Source organism: Lacerta agilis, chromosome 13 (genome assembly GCF_009819535.1).
Source record: "Lacerta agilis isolate rLacAgi1 chromosome 13, rLacAgi1.pri, whole genome shotgun sequence".
Lineage (NCBI taxonomy): Eukaryota > Metazoa > Chordata > Lepidosauria > Squamata > Lacertidae > Lacerta > Lacerta agilis.
This window is the reverse complement of record NC_046324.1, coordinates 52,099,105-52,120,865: the sequence shown is the minus strand read 5'-3', so window position 1 is coordinate 52,120,865 and position 21,761 is coordinate 52,099,105. Positions and strand designations below refer to the sequence as shown.

At 58.5% G+C, this 21,761-nt stretch overlaps 2 protein-coding genes across 2 annotated transcripts; one reads left to right on the top strand and one right to left on the bottom strand.

Moving 5' to 3' along the window:
• The first annotated feature begins 58 nt into the window (after positions 1-58).
• On the top strand, positions 59-9,083 carry FAM234A (family with sequence similarity 234 member A). The gene is made up of 12 exons (XM_033166748.1): positions 59-130; positions 1,413-1,701; positions 1,788-1,907; positions 2,015-2,194; positions 3,693-3,823; positions 4,049-4,193; positions 4,348-4,489; positions 5,230-5,370; positions 5,801-5,876; positions 7,096-7,254; positions 7,822-7,927; positions 8,042-9,083. The coding sequence occupies exons 2-12, from the start codon at positions 1,446-1,448 to the stop codon at positions 8,251-8,253; spliced, it is 1,668 nt and encodes a 555-aa protein (XP_033022639.1). The 5' UTR covers positions 59-130; positions 1,413-1,445; the 3' UTR covers positions 8,254-9,083.
• Positions 9,084-12,726: 3,643 nt separating this feature from the next.
• Positions 12,727-21,460, bottom strand: RGS11 (regulator of G protein signaling 11). Its single transcript, XM_033167889.1, has 17 exons — positions 21,364-21,460; positions 21,088-21,184; positions 20,789-20,839; positions 20,545-20,651; positions 19,991-20,042; positions 19,800-19,858; positions 19,612-19,688; positions 19,431-19,512; positions 18,340-18,408; positions 16,849-16,878; positions 15,846-15,907; positions 14,787-14,900; positions 14,501-14,616; positions 13,817-13,904; positions 13,201-13,339; positions 13,007-13,089; positions 12,727-12,880 (listed from the first exon to the last, which is right to left on the bottom strand). The coding sequence occupies exons 1-17, from the start codon at positions 21,424-21,426 to the stop codon at positions 12,727-12,729; spliced, it is 1,443 nt and encodes a 480-aa protein (XP_033023780.1). The 5' UTR covers positions 21,427-21,460.
• Positions 21,461-21,761: the final 301 nt, after the last annotated feature.

Here is a 21,761-nt window from a genome sequence, read left to right as displayed (position 1 = left end):
CGATGCGCCTCAGCCCCGCCTCCTCGCCGGGCTCCGGAGCGAGGCGGCACTTGGCGCATGCGCTCTTCCGGCGCTCGCCAGGCCCCGCCCTTCGGCCGGACCGGTCGGAAGGAGCGCCTGCGCCCCCGAGGTAGGCCTCGAAGGCGACCCTGCCCCTGGGCATGTGCAGAGCGCCGCCAGGAGGGGGGCAAGGGGCGCTGGAAGGACCCCCGGGCGTCGAGGCGGAGGGAGGGCGCCGTCGGGGCTGCCGAGGGGCTCCGGGCCGGGCTCCGCACGGGTGCCCCTTCCGCCTTCCGGGGCTCCGGACTACAGCTCCCAGCAGCCCCGGCAGGGCGACCCCGGAGGGGGCTGGTGGGAGTCGTAGTCCGAAGCGCCTGCAGGCCGGGCAAGCGGAGCCGGAGGCGGAGGAATTCCCACCCCGCGCAGGGAGCCTGCCTCCTCCGCCTCGCTCTCCTGCTTCCCAGCCCGGGACGCCCCTCGAGGCCTCCGCGGTCCCGATCCGGGGGCTCCGTCGGTGGCAAAGAGGATAAGGCCCGTTCCTGGAGGAGAAGGACGCTGCTGGGGGCTGCGAGGCAGGACCCTGAGCCGCTTGTAGCATCAGAGACATCATTATTAATTATTATTATTATTATTACTAATGTTGCTATGGTGACTATTATTAATGATTTCAACATTGTTCATTATTAATTATTATATATTATATCATTAATTATTTCAACTCTTCAGATACCAGTATCTGAAGAAGTGTGCATGCACACAAAAGCTCATACCAATAACAAACTTAGTTGGTCTCTAAAGTGCTACTGGATGGATTTTTTTTATTTTGTTTCCACTGCGGCAGACCAACACCTACCTATAACTATTTCAACCCATACACAGTGGTACCTCAACTTACGAAGTTAATCCATTCCGAAGGCGTGCTCGTAAGTCGAAATCTTCGCAAGTCAAAGCCGCCATGTCGGAACGGGGGGGGAAATTTGTACGTCGAAAAAAGCGCATTGAAATCTTCATAAGTCGTATCGTGCCGCCGCTTTCACTTCGGAAGTCAAAAATTTCGGAAGCGGCGGCCATTTTTTTGCTCCTGGAGGTCATTCGGAAGTCGAAAAATGCAGAAGTCGAGTCGCTGTAAGGTCTATAATTATTAATTATTAGTATTACTTGCAGGAAAAAATAGGACTCGCTTAAAACATAGAGAAAAAAACAATAATTTATAAAGAAATTGCACATTTTAAAAAGCAACTGTGCCCACAAACTGTAGCAATGAAAGCACTGCTCTGAATGCTGTTTGCTGGGGAAGGCAAGAGGGCTGTTGTCCTGCTTGCAGGCTTCCCGCAGGCGTTGGTTTGGCCGCTGTGGGTCTGGGCCAGGGCGGCATTTGGTTGTCCTGATCCAGGCTCCCTTGTGTGCTGCAGGATCTGAGCCCCTTCCCCAAAGAGTCAGCTAGGATGGAGAGCAAAGATCTGGAAGCCGAGATCCACCCGCTCAAGAACGATGAGGGCAAAGGTCCCGAGGGCCTGGCCAACTGCACGCAGAAGGAAGTGGCCCCCAAGAAGCTCAAGCGGCTCTCGCAGTGGCGCACAGCAGCCTTCTTCCTCTCCCTCTTCCTGTGCCTCACGGTGGTGTTTGCCTTCTCCTTTATCATCCCATGCCCTGTGAGGCCCATTTCCCAAAGGATGTGGAGCAGAACCTACGAGGACGCAGGTGAGCGCAGGGGCTGCAGCCGCTCCTGGGGGCCCACGGGTGCTTGCGGCCCATTGCTGAAGCTGCCCATTCTGGCCTCTTTGCAGCAACCTACGCGTTCCTGGCCACGCGGGACGTCAACAAGGACCGGGTCCAGGATGTCCTCTTTGCCTTCAAGGCTGTCAGTGCCGGCAGCAACGGCACAAACAGCTCTTGCTCCAGCCAAGGTGAGGGTTCCTGCGTCTCGAGTGGGTGCTGCTCTGCAGAGGCTGCTCCTTGGGGGAGAGAGGGGAGGAGGCCGTCGGGGCTGAATGGGCTGCTTCTCTTCCTCCAGGCTTGACCTCCCCCTGTGCCTTCCTGGCCGCTCATTCGGGCACCAACGGCAGCACGCTCTGGCAGTGGCCTGTCGCCCAAGAGCTCCTGCTGATGGACTGCTCCGGGGAGCACGAGCACACCCCAGCCTGCCTCATTGTAGGGGAGCCAGACATCCTGGCAGCCATCGACCTGGAGACAGGTAGGCAGGTGTCCAGCAGTCCCTTGCCCAGAGCGTCACGGCAAGAGGCATGCAGGCAACCTTCCTGATGCGACGAGGGGGTTGGGGGGGGGGTGTCTTGCCAAAGGCAAGGTGGTTCTTTTAAAACGAGATTCATGAGCAATACGAAATACAGGTGAAACTCGAAAAATTAGAATATCGTGGAAAAGCCCATTTATGTAAGCAATTGTTTTCATTAGCTACTGAAGTTTAATATATGAGATAGACTCGTGACATACAAAGCAAGATATGTCAAGCCTTTGTTATAATTGTGATGATTATGGCATACAGTTGATGAAAACCCCCAAGTTGAGATTGTTAATTTGGGGTTCTCATCAGCTGTATGCCATAATCATCACAATAATAACAAATAAAGGCTTGAAATATCTCATTTTGCATGTCATGAGTCTTATCTCATATATTAGTTTCACTTTTTAAGTTGAATTACTGAAAGAAATGAACCTTTCCACAATATTCAAATTTTTCGAGTTTCACCTGTAGGCGAGCAAGAAGATTAAAAATTATATTCCAAAACAGCAAGCAATGTATCAATACTTCAGTCTGCCACTTGGGAGCCCCCAAGAAGCAGTGAGGCGACTCCCCCAGGTAGCCTCAGTTTGCACGGCCCTGCAGCCGATCAGTCCGTGCACAAGCTTCAGAGAAACTCTGCCCAAACTGTCCAATTTTATAGATAGCCACCCCCTCCCAATGCCTCACTTTCTCAAAACAATGTCCAACATCAAAGAAGGTTCCCAGCATTATCCTCCACAGCTGATTAAGGCAGCTGCATGTGGGGCTCCTCCCCCCCCCCAATGTTCCCAGGATGTTAAAGACTGTTCTCACACCATCAAAAAACTCAACAAGAGTGAGGGAGGGGAAAGGAACAGAGGCAGCAGGAAGGGCTCTGTGACAGATCACTAGCTCCTCAATACATTTTGTCTTCCGGATGCATTTCCCATACCGGGGGGGTCTATTCTCATGAAGGAGTGAGGAGCACCCATCCCACGGGGGGGGGGACACCTTTGCATCCTGCAAGTGGGCTGGCGCTAAGTTAACTGAACGCAGCTTTGCTCTGGGCAGCAACTGAGAGATTCCATTCTGCTCAGACAGACAAGAGAGCTGCCTACTGGATCACCCACAGATCCAGCTGCCTGGATCAGCCACAGGAGGGATCAGCAACTGGGTGGCCTCTAGTCTAATTCCATGAGATCCACTATGCGACTGAGTGCCAGAGCCTGCAGTCCGCTTTTATGCCAAGGCCAGGAGAGCATTGGAGCTCCTGTCTTGTTGACATTTCTGCTCTAGCCCATATTCTGTGCTCCAAAACAGAAAGTGGGCAAGAGGGAAGGAGAGGCAGAGTTGTGGCCGGGAGTGAGAGTTGGCTGCCATGGCAGAGGCCCCCCAAATGCTGGGAACTGCGGTCCTTTATCCCCTTCCTCCCCTTACCCCACAAGGCCCTTGCTTCCTGCTTCTTCCTCAGGCCAGACTCTGTGGTGGGAGGCTGCCAACTTCAGGCCTAATTCGACAGTGCTGAGTCCGTTGCTGAGGATCCCAGATGTCAACGGAGACGGCACTTCTGACCTTTTGGTCTTCACTGAGACGGGAGAGGAGGTGAGAGCTTGCCTGCTGGTGCAGCTAGGGGTGTCCCCCTCCACCCCCCAGGGAAGGGGGGGCCACTTCTCCCTCTCCAAGGGAAATAACTATAGTGAGGAAACTTGGCATTTCTTCAGCGTTGCCATGCAAGCCTCTTTAAGACTGGGCAGGCAGTGGCAGCAGCAGGGTAGCTCAGCTTCTTCCGCAGGACCAAAAATCCCACGGCCTTTGCTTGCTCTGCAGGTTCAAGTCCACTTCTATTCGGGGAAACACGGCACCCAGATTGGATCCATTGGGACCTTGCATCTTCCGGGAAGAGTTCAGGGAAGAGTCAGCCACCTCATGCAAGTCACTCCGACGGGCTCCCACTATGTGCTCCTGTACACAGGTGAGTCCTTCCGCCTCCGGATCCAGGCCCTGTCTTGGCCCAGAGGTCTCTGCCGAGGGCGGAGTCCTCTCTGGAGAAGGGCTGTCCGGAGACGCTCTCTGGAGTCTGGCAAAGACACTGCTGCTTGGCTCACCCGACTCCTTTCCTCCCTCAGCAAAGACCCTTTACGCCTACTCTCTGAAAGCGCTATGCCACATGGCGTTCAACCCTCCTGCCCACAGCAGCCCTGGTCTGACACAAGATCCACTCTGGGAGATGGCGATTGACGGCGCTACACACCAAATCACTTTGCTCAGGTACCGCTTGTAGCACTTCCTTGCGGGCTGGGAGGCGGGGTTGACCATTGGGGGGCTTGGGGAGAATGCGGAGCGTTGAGAGCAAGCAGGATGGGAACTTGGGAAGAACTCTGTTCATAGGAAGGGGGGCGTCTGAGAGCAGCAAGTGGGGTTGAGAGAGAGAGAGAGGTGGTGTTGCTGTGAGCCGAAAAGTCGCCAGTTCAGTTGGTGACCTTGTATTAGGAAGCCCCAGTGCTTTAAAAAAAAAAAAAAGTTTAGGGGTGCTCTCATTTTGACTCAGGAAAACCACTATTTCATAGTTCAAGCGCTCGCTTCTGTCGGAGACTCGGAAAACACCGTGACATGAAATGAGGCCGCCATCTGGGGTAGCAACGGAACTGACGATCCACCGTGCTAGAGAAGAAACTAATTTTTAAAAATACAAATTAGTTTCTTCTCCCGTTAGATTCACAAAATGTTTAGGGGTATGCATACCCCTGCGTACCCCCAGAAAAAAACACTGGGAAGCCCCCACCTGTAATATGGAAATACTGGCCCACCCCGCATGGTTGTTGTAAGTTCTACAGAGAAGAAGGTGCTTCTTTCCCTTCGCCAGAAGAGCCCGTCTTCTGGGGGTCAGGAGGGCAATGTGGGTCTCTCCCCGCCAGCCTCCTCTTGCCCTCATTGGTGTCAGCTGGCGCAAGCGCCCCCTGCAGACCCAGCTGAGCAGTGACCAGAGCTCTTGGTCCCTCCCTGTTTAGCACGGGAGAAATCCGCTACTTGACAAAGATGCCTGTGAGTTCGAGCGCCGATTTTCTGGTTTCAAGATCGAACATGATTGAGCTGGTGGACGGGCAGCGCTTAGGCTCGATGTGGGTCACAGAGACACCCCACATCCTCAGGTAAGGGGTGCCAGCTTCTGCCAACAGCCATGACCTGCGGGGTCCAACTCTGGCTTGTGCCTCGTCCTCAGTGGTGCAGGGAGAGCAGCCTGAGCTGTGATTTCGCACAGGAGGGAGAAGGGAAAAGGAGGGCAGGCCAGCTGGTGGTTTTGCCTTAATTACAGATGGGCTTCGCAGCCCAAAGGAATTTGCCAACGGTGCTTCTGAGCGCAGGCAGAATGCTCAAAGAAAGAGAAGGGTTTATGCAACTGGGGGGGGGGGGCTTCCCCACAGCTTTTTGGAGACAAATCCCTTTCTCCACTTCCCTTTTTTAACCAAAGATTTCTGCCCCCTTTTATGGAAGGGTGGGGTGGAGGAGGGAAGGGTCCGGTGTGCCGGTCGGGACTGCTGGGAAGGGCCTGTTCAGCTCCTCCTTGTCTCCCTCTTGCAGCGAACCCGTGATTGGATCCTACAGGTCAGACGAGGTCGACGTTCTCATTGTGAGCAGAGACTCTTCCAGGAAGAAGGTTTGTTTAAAGGCCCAGAGCCACACGGAGTCCCTTGCAGCAAAGCAAGGGAGTTTTATGATACTGATCAGTTTCTTTTATCAATTACATTCAAATGCCGCCTTCATCTGAGGATCACAGGGTGGTTTACAGCAAAAAAGAGCAGCCCTGTTCAGGGAAGTTTTCAATGTCTGGCATTTTATGATCTTTTATATTTTGCTGGAAGCTGCCCAGAGTGGCTGGGGAAACCAGCCAGGTGGGCAGGGCATAAACAAGAAAATCAACATCATCATAAAAATGCACAGCACAATAGCAAGCAAGAACAATGCTTTGGGGGGGGGGGCCATTAAAAAGGCCATAGAGGAATGTTTTTGCCTGGTGCCGAAAGATATGTGAAGCAGGTGCCAGGCAAGACTTTCTGGGGAGAACATCCCACAAACGGGAGACGCCCGCAAAAAAAGCATTGTCCCTGTGTTGCCACCCTCCAGACCTCTTGTGGAGTAGGGGTGTGGGGCACAGAAAGAAGGGCCTCGGGTGACAATCGCAGGGTCTTGGTCGGTTCATATGGGGAGAGGCAGTCCTTGGGGTATCGGAGGCTTTTAAACCAGTACTTTGAATTGGGCCCCAAAACTGATTGGCAGCCATTGCAGTTGGGCCAGGGTTGGCAATACATGCTCAGACCGTCTTGCCCCGGTGAGCATTGTGGCCCCTGAATTCTGCACCAGTTTCCAAAGCATCTTCAGAGGCAGCCCCAGGTGTGCCACATTGCAGTAACCTAACCTCGAGGTTACAGGAGGACAGGTGACAGAGGTTGGGCTGCCCCAGTGCAGGTGGGGGCACGGCTGGGCCACCAGCCAAAGCTGAAGGAGGCCCCAAGTGACAGCAATGCATCCAGGAGGACCCCAAGTTGTGTACCTGCTCCTCCAGAGAGTGTCACCCCCCTCAAGGGCATGCCACCTCCCACAGGACTTTGGTGGCTCCTTAAAGATGAGCAAATCAGTTGTGGCACAACCTCTGGTGAAGTAGAGTCCACTTGACCAGTTATAGACAGGTGTGATGGTTAGGCTTGGTCCTGGCCTGCCATGGAGCAGCTTCTGGGTGCTGAGAGACTTTGCCTTGCCCAGCACCCCGTGGCAGGAGCACCCGCAGGGGCTCCTTGGGGGCAGGGGCTGCTGAGAAGAGCCCCGAGGACCTGAGAAGGCAGCAGCAGCACCCTCTGAGGCGGGCCTCCTCTCCGCAGGTCATGGTCGTGGAAGGCACCTCTGGAAACATCGAGTGGGAGGCTGACCTGCAGCTGCTCTTGGGCACTGACAGCCCGCGGCCGGCCACCCTGTCCACCGCCGACCGCAGATCGGTCTTCCTCTTCTGGGGCCTGTACCAGAGGGACGCAAATGGAACAGTGAGTGGAGATGGCTGGGGGGGGGGGCAGGCAGCCTTCACTGCAGGGGGGCCGGTATGCTGTGGCAGGAAGAGAATGCAGGGAAGCTGTTCCTTCTGCTAGCTGGCTTTGGACGGGGAAGGGAAGCTGAATGCAATTGGCCTTTAGGAATCTCTATCTCTGTTGCTAGAGCATGAGACTCTCAATCCCACGGTCGTCGGGTTTGAGCCCCACGTTGGGCAAAAGAGTGGGCTTTGCATGCCGTTGGACTAACGGCCTTGGCGCTCCCTCCCGGCTCCACTGCGATTGTATGAAAGTCCTCTCTACCCCAGAAGGAGAACACCAGCCTTCCCCCAGATCTGGCTTTGTGTGCCCGGGGCGACAGTCACGCTGGCACAGAGTTGCCCAGTGCCCCCGCCCCATGTAACAAAATCACCTTCCCTAATTGCTGCAACCTCGCCAGCGCACATTTCACGCAGGGAACGCGCTGCCTCCGCGTGTTCTGGGGGGGGGGGTCTTGTTGGCGGGGCCTGTTCTGCGCAGTTTGCCTGGCGCCTGGGCTGCAGCTCTCTTCCCTCTTGTCGCCAGGGGTCCTGGGACGGCGCCCAGCAGCAACTGTACCTGTTCCACCCCGCCTTGCCCAACGTCCTCCTGGAGACGAGCAACGGCACAGAGCACATCGTGGCCTTTGAGGGTAAGTCGGGGGCCTCCCCAGGCTGGCTGAGCGACTGCGAAGAGGAGGAGGAGGAGGCTGCTGCTGGTGTGGCAGCTGCCTACCCCCCAATCCCTCACCCTCTTTCCCTTCCAGGGGTGCTCTTTGAGCGGAGCCGCCACGCCTGCTACGTGCTCCTGACGGGGCCCCAGGTAGGGCAGGCTCCTGGGCAGGTGACGCTGTCGAAGCGGAAGCTGAAGGAGGCCATCGCCAGCAGCCGCGTGATCTGGCTCAACCAGGTGGCGCAGGACAGCGAGCAGAGCGTCCGGGAGCGCTTCCTTCGGTTGAGGTACCACAGCCCCCGGTGAGCGCCGGCAGGGCTGGGGTGCAGGGAGAGGACGACCCCGGAGGACCCGAGGCCGGCAGAGAGAAGAGCCGCCACCAGGCTGACGATGGGCAGGGCTGGCATGGCGGGAGGGGGCAGAGGCGGTCTCCCCCGCACCCAGGGCACTTTCTCCGAGGGATTCCTGCAGCAAATGCCCCCTCTGCCTGTCCTTGTGGAGGCCTGGATTGGGGGGCAAGCAAGCATGTGGCCCCTTGATTGGCACTGGAAGGCTCCTCCACCAATGGACTCTCCTGGGGGGAGGAGAGGGCTCGGCACCCCCTACCTCACCGGGGTTGATGTCAGCAGCCCCCACTCCCTTGGCTGCCCAGCTCCTCCCTCCCTCTGCTGCCTCCACAGGCAGGGAGCCAGGGCCAGTCACTTGGGGGTGGGGGCCTTGAGAGGTCTGTGGGACCCTGGCCTGCAGCGCTCAGGGACAGCAGCCTGGGAGGCAGCGGTGGGGCTCTCCCTCCCCTCTTCCCCAGGTGCCTGCCTTACCACCCTGCCGGCCTTGGCTTAAGGCCCCACCTGGTGCAGAGAGGAGGAAGAAGGGTGGCTGCTTTGCAAGGGGAAGGGCCCGAGACCCGCCCCCCACAGCCTCCTTTGCCCAGGCAGCCCACCCCCCACCGCTAGGACTGGAGCCAATGGGGCTGCTTTTCCGCCTCCGGGGATTTCTCGAAGGTTTTCCCTTTGGACTTTGATGGTGGAGGTTTCGCACGCAGGGCCACTTCTTGTGCCTGAGGAGGCAGGGACTTGGCCAGCTTGCTGCTGCTGCTGCTACTGTGGTTTCAATAAATTCTGGTTCCTTGTCCACAACCTCCGTTTTCCGTCTGTCTTGGGACTCCTGCATTTGGTCGCCAGAATGAGCTGGGCCCAGTGGCGTCGCTAGCCTCTGCGCTGCTGGGGGCGGCGGCAGCGCAGAGGCACCCCCTGGGGGAGGGGCACGACGCGTGCGCCGTGACGTCATCATGACGTCACGACGCACATGTATAAAGAAAGGGGGGATTTCCCCCTTTCAGAGGCTTTTTTCGGCGGGGGGGTGGTGACCAGCGAGGAGGGGGTGACAAGCGCGACCCCCACCTCGCTGGTCGGCCCCCCCCCCCCGCCCGAAAAAAAGCGGCAGAAAGCGGAAAAAGAAGCAGAGCGGCGCTTAAACGCGCCTGCTCTGCTTCCTTTCCAGGCTTTCCCCGCCCCCCCCCCGCGGTTTTTTCGGCGGGGGGGTGGTGACCAGCGAGGAGGGGGTGACAAGCGTGACAACTCCCCTCACTGGTCGCCCCCCCCCCCCGCCGAAAAAAGCGGCAGAAGCACCCCATCCGTGTGCTGCTGCTCCCGGGGTGACGGAGGGAGCGGCGGCGAGTGGGAGTGGCGGGAGGGGCCGCCGCTTGACACCCCCACCCGCCGCTGCTCACCCTGTCACTGGGGGCGTACCGCCCCCACCGCCCCTCCCCAGCGACGCCCCTGGCTGGGCCACCAAACCTGTGGCATCCACTTGGGGGGAAGGAAGGAGACGCAATGGGCAGAGGCACCTCCTCTCGACACCCTCTCTCCCCCCCCCCCAAACATGCTCTCTCGAGGATGAAGAGGCCGTGGCTCACTTACACCCCAGGCCCAAATTCAAATCCTCCGGACTGGCAAGGAGAATCTGGTGACCTGGTTATATGGGGGGTGGGGGTTTCAAAGAGAGTCCTCCTTTGCCCCAATAAGCCCTTAGGTACCCGGAAGCGTCTCTTGACATAAGAGGGGAGCGTTTGTGGTCTTGCTGAGTCCTGGGTCGGCTGTGCCCTTGCTCAGGCAAGCAAGAGGACCTTTGTCCTTGGGCAGAGTTTTTCCTGTGCAGGTTTTCGGTGCGGAATCGGTTTGCTTTCTGCCAAGTCAGACCATTGGTCCCTGCAGCCTGCTGCTGCCTATTCTGCCAGGCAGGAGGAGCCCAGGGAGCCAGAGCTTGGCCGGGAGAGGCTGAAGGGAAAGGGCTTCTGGATGCCAAGCAGCCGCTCTGCTCCTGCACTTTGTTCCACGCTGCATCCCCTGGGAGCAGGAGCTGAAGGAGGAGTCCCTCCGAGAAGGCTGCGGCAAGCACAGCGGCACCAGAAAAAGAGCTGCAGCGGGAACTGCAGAAGCAGGTCTTGGCCCTGGCACCAGGGGCTCGGCTTGCCCCCCCCCCTCAGTTGTGCAGGCCAGAGGGGGCTCCGGCAGAGCAGCTCCTGGCTGACTTCCAGCCCTCGGCCCCCCATCTGCTCCGAAAGTGCTTTGCTGGCATCCGTTCAGCGGTGGCGGCAGCATGCCACGCTGGGATTAGCGAGAGGGAAACAGCATCAGTGCCAGGCTAAGAGGATGCCCTGCCCCAGTTTCCCCCAGGCATGAGGGCGGGTGGGCCAGGCAGAAATGTGGGGGGCAAAGCGGCCCTCTTGCGGCGCAGGCCTGCCAGGGGAATGAGTGCAACTCGGCTGCAACCCCCTGCTCAAAGATGGGGCCAAGTGGGGTTTTCAGGCTCTCCGGGATCTGCTGGGGAAATGCAATGGGAGAGCGGAGCTTTGCAGCCCCCTCTAATCTCCTTACTGGGCAGATGGCAAATACCTCCCAAGCCCCAGAAATGCGGAAAGATCCTCGTAGGGGATTTGGGGCTGGGGGGGGGGGGCATGGAGCAGATGGACACAGCCGGTCCCTGAGCTCTTTGATTATCTGCCCAAAGGGCTGCATGAGTGTTAGAATTGTAGAGTGGGTAACCTCAAGGTTAGGTCACTGCAATGCGTTCTACACAGGGCTGCCTCTGAAGACAGTTCGGAAACTTCAGCTGGCGCAGAATTCAGCGGCCAGGTTGCTCACTGGAGGAAGACGGTTTGAGCATATTGCACTGATCCTGGTCCGACTGCACTGGCTATCAATTAGTTTCCGGGTCCAATTCAAAGTGCTGGTTTTAACCTATAAAGCCTTAAATGACTCAGGGCGGCAATATCTCAAGGACCGCCTCTCCCCATAGGAACCTACCTGGATCCTGAGATCGTATTCTGAGGCCCTCCCTGTTTGCCGCCACCTCGAGAAGTCCAGAGGGTGGCAACACGAGAACAGGGCCTTCTCTGCAGTGGCTCCCCATCTGTGGAATGCTCTCCCCAGGGAAGTTCGCCTGGCGCCTTCATTATACACCTTTAGGCACCATGCCTTTGGATGATCCAATTTACATCCTATGCCCTTTTAAATTGTGTTTTTTAGTGGGGTGGGCTATTGGGTTGTTTTTGTTTTTATTAGGTATTTTGTGGTTTTATATCTTGATTTTATTCTGTGAACCACCCTGAGACCCCCAGGTATAGGGTGGTAAATAAACTCAAGAAGAGGAGAAGAAAAGGAAGTTGGAAGGAACGCGCCACACCCACAAGAGTCATCCAGCCCTGCCCCCGCAACGCAGGAATGGCACTGTGGGGGTCTCATCTGCTGGCCCCCCCACCATTGCAGGCAGCCTAGGCAGGCCACCCAACTCCTTGCAGCTGCCTGAAGCCAGGCAGCTTCCCAGCCCCACACATGGCTGCCCCCTCCCTCTGCTCAGACCCCTGCCACCCTCTTTGGGGAAGGAAAGGCACTGGAAAAAGAGAACCCGGGGGCTCCTGAATGAGAAGCCTTTGCTCCCCTGGCCCCACCCCCACCCCTTTCTCCCTGTTGACTGCAAATGCCGCCCACCCCCATTCTTTGGGTGGAGAAAGGAAGAAAAACTGACCAGCCCCCAGACAGCTCTGCTGTTCCTACGGGTTTTTATTGGATTCCATCTTTGCCACGAGGTTCCAGGGTGGTTTCTTAAGACTGTAAGAGCAGATCTTGCAGCAGCTGCAACTTCCTTCACACGTGGGACGGGTGCTGGAAGACATCTGGAGGGGCTGAGTGGGTGCTGGGCGCAAGGGGGGGCACAGAGCAGAAGAAAGTCCGGCCCTTCTGGCCTTGCACTGCCCCCTCCCCTTGGGCAGCTGCGGGAGCAAAGACACCCCTCCCCTGCTCTGGGACCCATCTGGAGGCCTGGTCAGGGGTGGCATCCCTCACAAACCACTGGAGGACCCGGGGGGGGCACACACACCTTGGGGGTTTTAAGGGCAGCCTGAGTCGGTTGTGCGTGGCAGGGAGGGGGCCAGGAACGCTGCTCAGCTGAAGGAGGGGGGCTAGGAGCAGGTGGATGCTCTAGGCAGGGAGGAGGGCAATTCCTGAGGCAAGACAGTGTCTGGGGCGGCAGTGCTCCAAGAAGCAGATAAGGCAGAGGAGGTGATGCGTCTGTGCTGGGCTCCTGCCTGGCCACCAGCATCATATGGCTTCTTTCCAGTGGTGGGGGGGACAGGAAGGTCTGTTGTGAGGGTCAGTCGAGGGACGTCCAGGCGAGTCAGCGGTGCTTGTCTAGGGGGGCAAAGGCGGGCTGTTCTCCTGCCTGTGTGTGGATGGCAAGGAGAATGGAGGGGCAAGCTCAGCAGCGAACCCCCCCCCCATCCTAGGTGCCGCCGTCCTCTTCGCCCCCCTCCTCCACCGGGGCAGGCGGCCCCACTTTGCTCTTGTCTTCAGCCTTTGCCTCGTGGTCCCCCTGGGGGGGCGGCAGGGCCGGGCTGGGGCTGGAGTGGCGCTGCTTCCGCATGAAGGGAAAAACCCTGCGGGGGGAGGAGGAAGGGTCCGGTCTGACACTGCAGAGAGGCAATCTCCCGCCAGCCCCACCGCCAGCACCCTCCCCCTCCCTGGAGTGGGGGGCACTTGCGGACCCCTCCCCATCCGCTCACCGCTTCTTGGTCTCCGGGGGGATGACAGCCTCCGCCAACAGGTTCTTGTAGAGATCGGACTTCAGGAAGCGAGGGTAGGAGTCCTAGCAGGGAAGGGGGAGAGCTCTGGGGTGACTGGGGGGGGGGTTGATAACGGCCAAGTCAGCCCCGGACCGGCCTGGCCCCGAGCACCCACCCCTGGGAGGGCTCCGCACCTTCTTCATCAGCATGTAGATGTGCATTTGGGCATCATCCATGACGTAGCGGTGGGGGGTCTTAATACCTTCCAGGGTCCTCTCCATCGTCTTGCTGTCAATGTTCACCCAGCGGGTGGCCCCGGGGGCCAGGAACTGCCTGGAGGGAGCAAGAGCCACCTTGGCATGGGCGGGGGGCAGAGAGCTCCTGGGGGTGGGCACTGAGCAGAGGCGCCTGTGTGGGGTCTGGGAAACCCAGCCTGGCTTGGAGCTCCAGGTTCCTCTGGGGCTGGGAGGAAGGGAGAGGCGAAGGCTCTGGAGAAGTGCCAAACAGCCCCATTGGAGCCCCCTAGAGGTGAGAGGCCATCCAGGGCCGGCCCTACCATGAGGGAGCTACTTCAGGCGGCAAAGACTGAAGACCAGCAAGCGCAGGGAGCTCTGGGTGGGCGAGTGCTTTTGGGGTGCAGCAGAGGAGGCAGAAATAAAATCCGCTGAGGGTCCGCTGAGCTTTCGTGCATGGAATGGGACGGGGAGGAGGCTTCTTCTCGCCCTCGGCTTTGGGCAGCAAAATGCCTTGGGTCGGCTGTGCAGCCCAGGCTTGCGGGAGCCAGTGAGGGGAGGGGAGCCAGGCGCTTACTGGTAGATGGAGTCCACGATCTCCTCGATCCGTGCCTGCTCTCCATAGCGCAGCTCTTCGCAGGCCTCCCAGAAGCTCAGGTTCTCAGCTGGAGAAGCAGGAGAGGAAGAGGAGAGAGGTAGGAGAAGCCGAAGAGGCAGCAGCAAGAAGGGCCCCAGGGGGAAAGGCCGCTGGGGGGGGCAAGTGCATCTTGTGCTCCCCAGAGGCAAAAGTATGTTTCCGAGCACAATTCAAAGTGTTGGTGCTGACCTAGAGAGCCCTAAACGGCCTCGGCCCAGTAGACCTGAAGGAGCGTCTCCTCCCTCATCGTTCAGCCCGGACACTGAGGCCCAGATCCGAGGGGCTTCCGGCAGTTCCCTCACTGCAAGAAGCGAGGTTACAGGGAACCAGGCAGAGGGCCTTCTCGGTGGTGGCGCCCACCCTGTGGAACGCCCTCCCATCAGATTTCAAGGAAATAAACAACTATCCGACTTTCAGAAGACACCTGAAGGCAGCCCTGTATTGAGAAATGTTTTGTGTCTGATGTTTTACAATGTTTTATGTGCTGTAAGCCACCCAGAGTGGCTGGGGAAACCCAGCCAGATGGGCAGGGTATAAATAATAAATTATTATTATTATTATTATTATTATTATTATTATTATTATTATTATTATTATTATTATTATCATCAAAGCTGGACCTACCGCTGAACTCCTTCTTGAGGAACTCCAGGAGCTGCACCCGGCCCAGGGTGTCCCCGATCAGCTCACTGAAGCCAAAGCTCCAGCGCTCCACTCGCAGTTTGGTGGGGGCTGTCACCCTGCAGGCAAGCGGGGGGGGGGGGGTTTCAGGGTGTCATGCTAGCCCAGAGGGACCCCTGAAAGGCAGGCAAGGGGGGCCCTGTCAGGAGCATGGGCCTCCCAGTCACCCCCCAGAACAGACACAGGCAGGGAGGGGGCCGGGCAGGCATCTGGGGAGCGATGCACTTACGTGGGGGCATTCATGGCCCAGTAGGTGGTGTCGTCTGTGATCCAGGGATTACTGGGGAGGCAGCCGGACATGATGGGATCGTGCGGCACGTATTGCTCGTTGAACTTGAGGTACCTGCAGAGGAAGCAGGAGGCCAGGGGTGGGGTGGGCCATGGGGGGAATCGGGGGGGGGGGCCTTCTCTGCTGCCAGGTACAGCAAAGGGGCTAAGCCCACCCTGGGAGCAGCAGGCAGAGAGATGCAAGGACCCCCCCCCCAAGAAGAAACACGTATGAAATAGGCAACTCGCATCACCCAGTAAGGCTGCGGAATCAAGGAATGGGCAGAACCCGGCTTCCCCCCACCCCCGCCTCTCAGTCATTGTCAGTGTCAGATTTATATAGAAGCTAAACAAGCTATAGCTAAGGGCCCCACTCTCTTGGGGGCCCCAAAAAAATTTAAAGGCGAAAAACTGGACGTACATTTCCAAAATATAAGATAAAAAATAAATAAAACCTACATACAGCAACCGTGTTTTGTGTTGTGTAGGCTCCTCTGAGATAAGTCAAGGGCCCCACCTGCTAGCCTGCTCCCTAAAATATCCCTGGTTTGCTCCTTTCTATATATAGGGTGCCTACATTCTGCATGGATTGGTTGCAGGGCAACATGTGCAAATGGCTTTAGATACCTATGAGGTCCATAAATTACCATATTATATTCAACACAAAAAACAGTGTCAATTTGTTGTTGACAAAGAACAGCTGGATATAGGAAGGGCCCCATTACCTTCAGGCCTCCTCGAACCTAAATCCGGCCCCTGCCTTTTAGAGTGTAAGCCTGAGGACTGGAACCAAAGCTGGCAAAATGTGGGCTGGATGAGGCGACTGTGAGGTGGATTTGTAGCTGGTTGACTGAAGGAACCCAAATATTGCTCATTGATGGTTCCTCCTCCTCCCGTGGGAAAGTGACCCGTGGGTGCCACCACCTGGGCCCATTGTTGTTCCACCTGCAGAGCCACAGGTGAGCCCCCACCTGCCCCTGGAAGCCCCCGGCCAGCTGGGAGCCCTGGCGCTGCCACTCACCCTTCCAGGCAGACAGAAGACTTGACCCTTGTCCTGCCCATGGCGGCACGGCAGCAGCGTATCTGCGTCCAAGAGAGTGGAGGGGGGTGTCAAGGAGCTGCCGGCAACCCCCACTCGCCCACCCACCCCCCCACCCACTCCAGCTGGCCAAAGGCATCTCAGCAGCAGCCTCAAGGGAGGCAGGAAAGGGCACCTCCTGATCTTGACCTGCATCGCTCTTGGCCCACCAAGAACTTGGCCCACCTTCCTTCCACATGAACCCTTAAAGAGGTAAGGAGGGTCCCCCCCCCCAATCCCTGACACCCAGAAGGAGTTGCAAGCCTGAATGGGCAAACTAGGAAACACACACAACCCTCCCATGTTCCCCAGAACATGGCATCTCCACCCCCATCGTTCAGCCCAGACACTGAGGCCCAGATCCGAGGGCCTTCTGCTGGTTCCCTCCCTGCAAAAAGTGAGGTTGCAGGGAACCAGGCAGAGGGCCTTCTCGGTGGTGGCGCCCGCCCTGTGGAATGCCCTCCCATCAGATGTCAAGGAAATAAACAACTATCTGACTTTTAGAAGACATCTGAAGACAGCCCTGTTCGGGGAAGTTTTTAATGTTCAAAGTTTTATTCTGTTTAATATTTTGTTGGAAGCTGCCCAGAGTGGCTGGGGAAACCCAGCCAGATTTGGGGGGGGGGGGAGTGTTAAAGAATAAATTACTATTATCATCATTATCATTATCATTATCACTGAGTCGGGTTGTTTTTCTCCTGCTCTGGAGAGTAGGACCGAAAAGAATGGCTTCAAGTTGTAAGAGAGGAGATTCCGAGGGTGGTGGACTCTCCTTCCTGGGAGGTTTTTAAGCAGAGGTTGAATGGCCGTCTGTCAGGGATGCTTTAGCTGAGATTCCTGCATTGCAGGGGGTGGGACTGGAAGACCCTGGGGGTTGCCTCCAGCCCTACAATTCTGTGATTCCTGTATCCCTTCGGCCCCCTCCCCACCCCAAAAAAAACCTCACCTCTCGTTTGTAATAATCCGTGTTCTTTTCCTGGGAAGGGAAGAGGGAGAGAAAGAGGTGAGGAAATATGAGGGGCTGCCTTTGCCCCGCTGCCCCCCTCATCTTCTCAGAGGGTCAGGCTCCAGGGTTGCTGCTCCCCCCCACTGTCCTTTCCCTCCCCTGCCCCCCAACTCCCTTTATCCAGAGATGCCCAGAGTTGAAGCCAGGGGGCAAAGTGCCAGGGCTCAGACTTCTCCCGATAGGTGGGTCCTCCTCCCACCCACCCACTCAAAAGGCTGCATGGGGCTAAGGGACCCTCCCCACCCACCAGCAAGCTGAGCCCCCCCCCCCAATCCCAGCGGCAAACAGCGAGTTAGTTACATGGCCGTGTTAGTGACTTACGTGGACGGACAGACGGACAAAGCGGCAGACAGAAGAGAAGAAAACAGACCCCAGTGGTCAGTAGGGAGGGGGAGGGAGGGAGGGAGGCACAGGCAGACAGAGCAGTGTGAGACAAAGAGACGGACGCAGCCCCGACCCCCCTCTCAGCACAGGGACGAGGGGGGCAGTCCGCACAAAAAGGGGGAGGCCTTTCCCTCAGTCGTCGTCCCCCCTTGGCAGCCCTTCTTGGTGGTGACTCCTCCCAGGCAACTTTGGAACTCCCTGCCTAGGGAAGCCTGGCTGGCTCCCCCCTCACTGTCCTCCTTGCTCCCTCAGGTTTGGGGGAACTGACTGTTTTTGAGGAACAGGCTAGTGCTGGCTGCTGTTACTGCCATTATTTGCATGGTTTACATAGAATTTATGATATGTACCGTATCAGCCCAAATATAAGCCGCACCTTTTTTCCAAATTCCAACTGTGAAAAGTTAAAGTGTGCCTTAAATGCGTGGCCGTACAAAGACTTGCTTTGTTGTGATATTGCTGCTGAGACAGACATACAGTAAAAGGGAATGGGTGTGAGCACCTGTGGAATTTTAAGGGAGCAGCTTATATTCAATGTTTAATTGTTTTTTTTAACAATTTCCCCCCTCCCTCCAGTTCTCATTTGTATCTGTGAGCCGCCTTGAGTCCCATTAGGGGGAAAGGTGAAGCATGAATAATTATATTAATATTATAATCTGCACCTTCCAGAAAGAGAAAAGTCAACACAGAGGCGTGTCCTCACCAAAGGGGAACCCACAGTGGGGCCAGGCACAGGTGGGGGTTGCCAGCTGGGGCAACTCACCCCCTGCAATGGAGGAGCAGGGAACAGAGGGAGCCCCTTCCAAGGAAGCCAAAGGCAGGCATAGCTCTACCACCAAGCAAAAGCAGGCGGTAAGGCTGGCACAAAGGGTGCCCCCCACCATGGGTGAACAAGAGGCAGGCGCTGGGGGGCTGCAGGGAGCCAGCAAGCCCTGCCAGAGGCTCCTAGCACAGAGCCCAGCTGTGGCAAGGGCAAGGGTGGCCCAGCAGTGTGCCCATCTCTCACCACTGCCCCCCAGATCCGCCACCACCACCACCCCCCGCGCTCACCAGCTGGACTCTGGTGCTCTGGCAGTTCCTCCTCTCAGGCCCTTCCTCCATCACGTTCAGGCTGCCAGGCTGCAAGCAGGAGAGAGAGGCTGGATTTCACCCTTCCCTCCCAGAGCGGGAGGCCCACCCTGCGCCCGGGCCTGCCTCCTGGGGCGAGAGGGGTCAAGGAGGGGCCTCCGAGGCCTCCTCTGCTCTGGACCCAGCTGCCACCGGGCAAGGGAGGCCGGCGCTGGAGAAGGAGGAGGAGCTCACTGCCCAGGAGGTGCCCAGCCATCCCCTCTGCAATGCCACAGGGCAGTGGGAGCCAATAAGCTCATGTGATACCTATTAGCAATAACAGCCATATAGGTCAAGGACCCCTGGATGGTTAAGTCCAGCCCAAGGCAGCTCTGGGGTGTGGGGCTCATCTCACTTTTCAGGCCAAGGGAGCCGGCGTTGGTCCACAGACAGCTTTCAGGGTCATGTGGCCAGCAAGACTAGACCGCTTCTGGCGCAACGGCACACCGTGATGGAAGCCAGAGCGCACGGAAACGCCATTTACCTTCCTGCCGCAACGGTACCTATTTATCTACTTGCACTGGTGTGCTTTTGAACTGCTAGGTTGGCAGGAGCTGGGACAGAGCAATGGGAGCTCACCCGGTCATGGAGATTCGGACCGCCAACCAGCAAGCCCAAGAGGCTCAGTGGTTAGTCCACAGCACCACCTGCATCCCAAATAGCCATACAGACCCTCCCGCTTCATGGGCAGTCTACCCCTAAACACCAGTTGCTATGGGTCACACTGTTCAGCTGGTGCCCCACTTGTGGGCTTCTTAGGAGGCATCTGCCTGGCCGAGAAGGGCCTTTGGTCCAATCCAGCTACAGGACTCTTCTGGAGTCCTTCTGAGAGCTAGACTGGTAGTGGAGGGATGTGAGTTCAAATCCTGGCTCAGCCATGAAGCTGGGGCTGGTGGGAGTGGCTGGCCGACAGCAGCACGAAGCCCCTGCCCCCATGTGCCCCTGCAAGTTAGGAGAACAGTGGGGCTGGCAGCCTCCTGCAAGGGCAGCGGCCTCTCTCAGGCTGGGGGGCTGCCTCCCCTGCCCCACCTCACCGGGGGCCTGTTGACGAGCCAGTAGGCCTGTTCCTGGCAGTCGATGACAATCCGGTCGCCTTTCCGCCGCTGCTTGGCTGCCCTGGGGGGGTCAAGAGGAGGGAGGGAGCTTCAGGGCCTCTGGCTTTGCAGCCACGCACCCCACATGCCTGCCACCTCCGCCTGCCCCCCACAAACTCACCGGAGCTGCTCTCTGGCTTGCATCACCACAAAGTCCCAGGTGTGGTTGATCCTTTTGTGCAGCTGATTGTAATCTTCCTGCAGGGGATACCGTCATTCCAGAAGAGGGGAGCCAGGAAGCATGAAGGGGGGGCTGCACTCCCCCTCCTCCTCTCCCACCTGCCCCCACCCACCATGCCCCCCCTTTACCTTCTCATGCTCAATGAGCTCTCCCTGCTTGCGGATGTTCTTCTTGGCCAGGTAGATAGCTGAAAAAGGGAGGGTCTGTCGTTGGCCAGGGAACCTGGGTGGGGGTTCCCCCACTGCCTGGGGTCAAGCTGCCCAGAGGTCTCCTGGGACTCCCTTGGCTCTGGGGGGGGGGGCAGAGAAGTAGCTCTCACCATAATCCAGGTCTGTCGCTGGCCACTTGGTGCTCATCCAGAAATAGGGGGTCTGTGGAGCACAGAGAAAGAGGCCAGATTAACTATGAACCCAAACCAGCACCTGCTAAGGGCGTCACCGAAAGAGGGCACCGCAGACATCTCCCACTGCCGGATTTACCATGGAATTTGCAGTTTGAAAAAGTATGGGATTCCCCCACCCCAAATGTAAATAAAGTATATAAAAATAAATATTATTTTCCATCTTACTGTAGGTTTTATTTCATTTCGAAAAACAAAAATCTATTCTGCTGTTTATTATAGTTTATATTTTGAATTAGATATCTATGGAGGGTCCCAAATCTCCCAAGTGCTTAAGGCCTATTAACCCGGCCTGGCCTGATTCGGGGAACGGGCAAGAGCCAGCCAAGCCCCTGCTCCACCCCAGCTGTGCCTCAAGGCCCTCCCGGCAGGGGGCTGCCCTAGGCAGACGGCGACTCTGCGCCCCCAGGCTTCCTGGAGCCTGAGAGGACCATTCTCCTCCACCTCCCCAGAGATGCTCGCCGCCGACCCACCTGGAAGCGGTAGGGCGTCTCGTCGACGCGCAGGGCGAGGCTGCGGGGCTCCTTCAGCGGGTAGATGTAGCCGTGCTTCACGATCAGCTTGCCCAGGTGCAGGGACTCTGCGGGAGGGACGAGGGTCGTGAGCAGCCCCCCCCCCGGGAGGCGCCCCCCGGCACACCAGCCCGCCTGCAGCCTCGCCCCAGCAGCGCCGCGCCCTCGAGCAGCTTCGCGGGGCGCGGCGGCGGCGGCGACTCACCCTCTTCCGAGAGGCCGTATTTCTGCAGGAGCCACTCCACGATGTCGCTTCCTGCGGGGAGAGGGAGCCCCCCGGTCAGCAGGGAGCCAGGCGACGCCCGTCCCCACCGGCCCCGTCATGGCTGGCGCCACGGCGGGGCTCAGACCTGCCCTCCCGTGTCCATCCATCCAGAGGCAGCTTTGCGCAGCCGCAGCCACCGCCGAAATCCTCGCGGGAGACGCCGCTGCCGGGAAGGCGAAGCGGCGCCGGAGGGGCGGCGGGGCGCGCTGCGGCCGCCCCCTCGGGGGAGACTCACTCACCGGTCATGGCGTGCGGGATGACGGTGAGCAGGAGGCGCTGACTGCGCAGCTTGATGCCCATGTCCGGGTCCTGCATGCCCAGCACCACGCGCTCCATCTGCGGGGCGGCAGCCGCTCAGACCCAGACCCCCTGGCTCCCGGAGGGGCAGCGGGGGGACCCGGGGCTTCCCAATCCCAACCCGCCGCCTCCGGGGCTGGCCGAGACCCAAGGCAACCTCCGACGCCCCTCGGGCGTTGCAGGCGCTCCAGAAACCGCCCCCGCCCGCCCCCACCCACCTTGGCCAGGCAGGGCAGCTGCAGGCGCGGGCTGCCCCCCGGGCGGAGCGCGCTGATGGTCATGGCGGCGGCCCCGGAGCGGCCGGGCTGCTGCAGGCGGGCGGCGGCGGCGCCAAGTGGCCGCTTCTGCGGCGGGGCACCGTCGTCGGGCCGGAGGCCGGGCGGCTCTCGGCTGCCCCCTGCTGGCCTGCACCGCCAGGCTTCCACCTGGCGCCCGGTGCCTCTGCGCGCGTGCAGAGCGCGGCAGCGCGTTGCGGCCAACCCTGGGAAGCCCCGCAGCAGCAGCGGGGAAGCGCCCGGTCCGGCTGCTTCAGTTTTGCGCGGGGCTGGTGCGGGGCGAGAAGCAGCAGCCCGGCGGGCGAGTCCCTTCCCTCCTCTTGGCCTCGGCGGGGCGCCCT

What these genes read in the sequence shown, in the direction of transcription:
- FAM234A (XM_033166748.1), top strand. Translation starts at nt 1,446, where the DNA reads ATGGAGAGCAAAGATCTGGAAGCCGAGATCCACCCGCTCAAGAACGAT. An exon ending in CAGAACCTACGAGGACGCAG is followed by an intron (nt 1,702 to 1,787) that starts GTGAGCGCAGGG and finishes GCCTCTTTGCAG; the next exon opens with CAACCTACGCGTTCCTGGCC. An exon ending in GCACATCGTGGCCTTTGAGG is followed by an intron (nt 7,928 to 8,041) that starts GTAAGTCGGGGG and finishes TTTCCCTTCCAG; the next exon opens with GGGTGCTCTTTGAGCGGAGC.
- RGS11 (XM_033167889.1), bottom strand. Translation starts at nt 21,426, where the DNA reads ATGACCATCAGCGCGCTCCGCCCGGGGGGCAGCCCGCGCCTGCAGCTG. An exon ending in CGGATTATTACAAACGAGAG is followed by an intron (nt 15,908 to 16,848) that starts GTGAGGTTTTTT and finishes TCTTGGACGCAG; the next exon opens with ATACGCTGCTGCCGTGCCGC. An exon ending in TCTACATGCTGATGAAGAAG is followed by an intron (nt 13,090 to 13,200) that starts GTGCGGAGCCCT and finishes CTTCCCTGCTAG; the next exon opens with GACTCCTACCCTCGCTTCCT.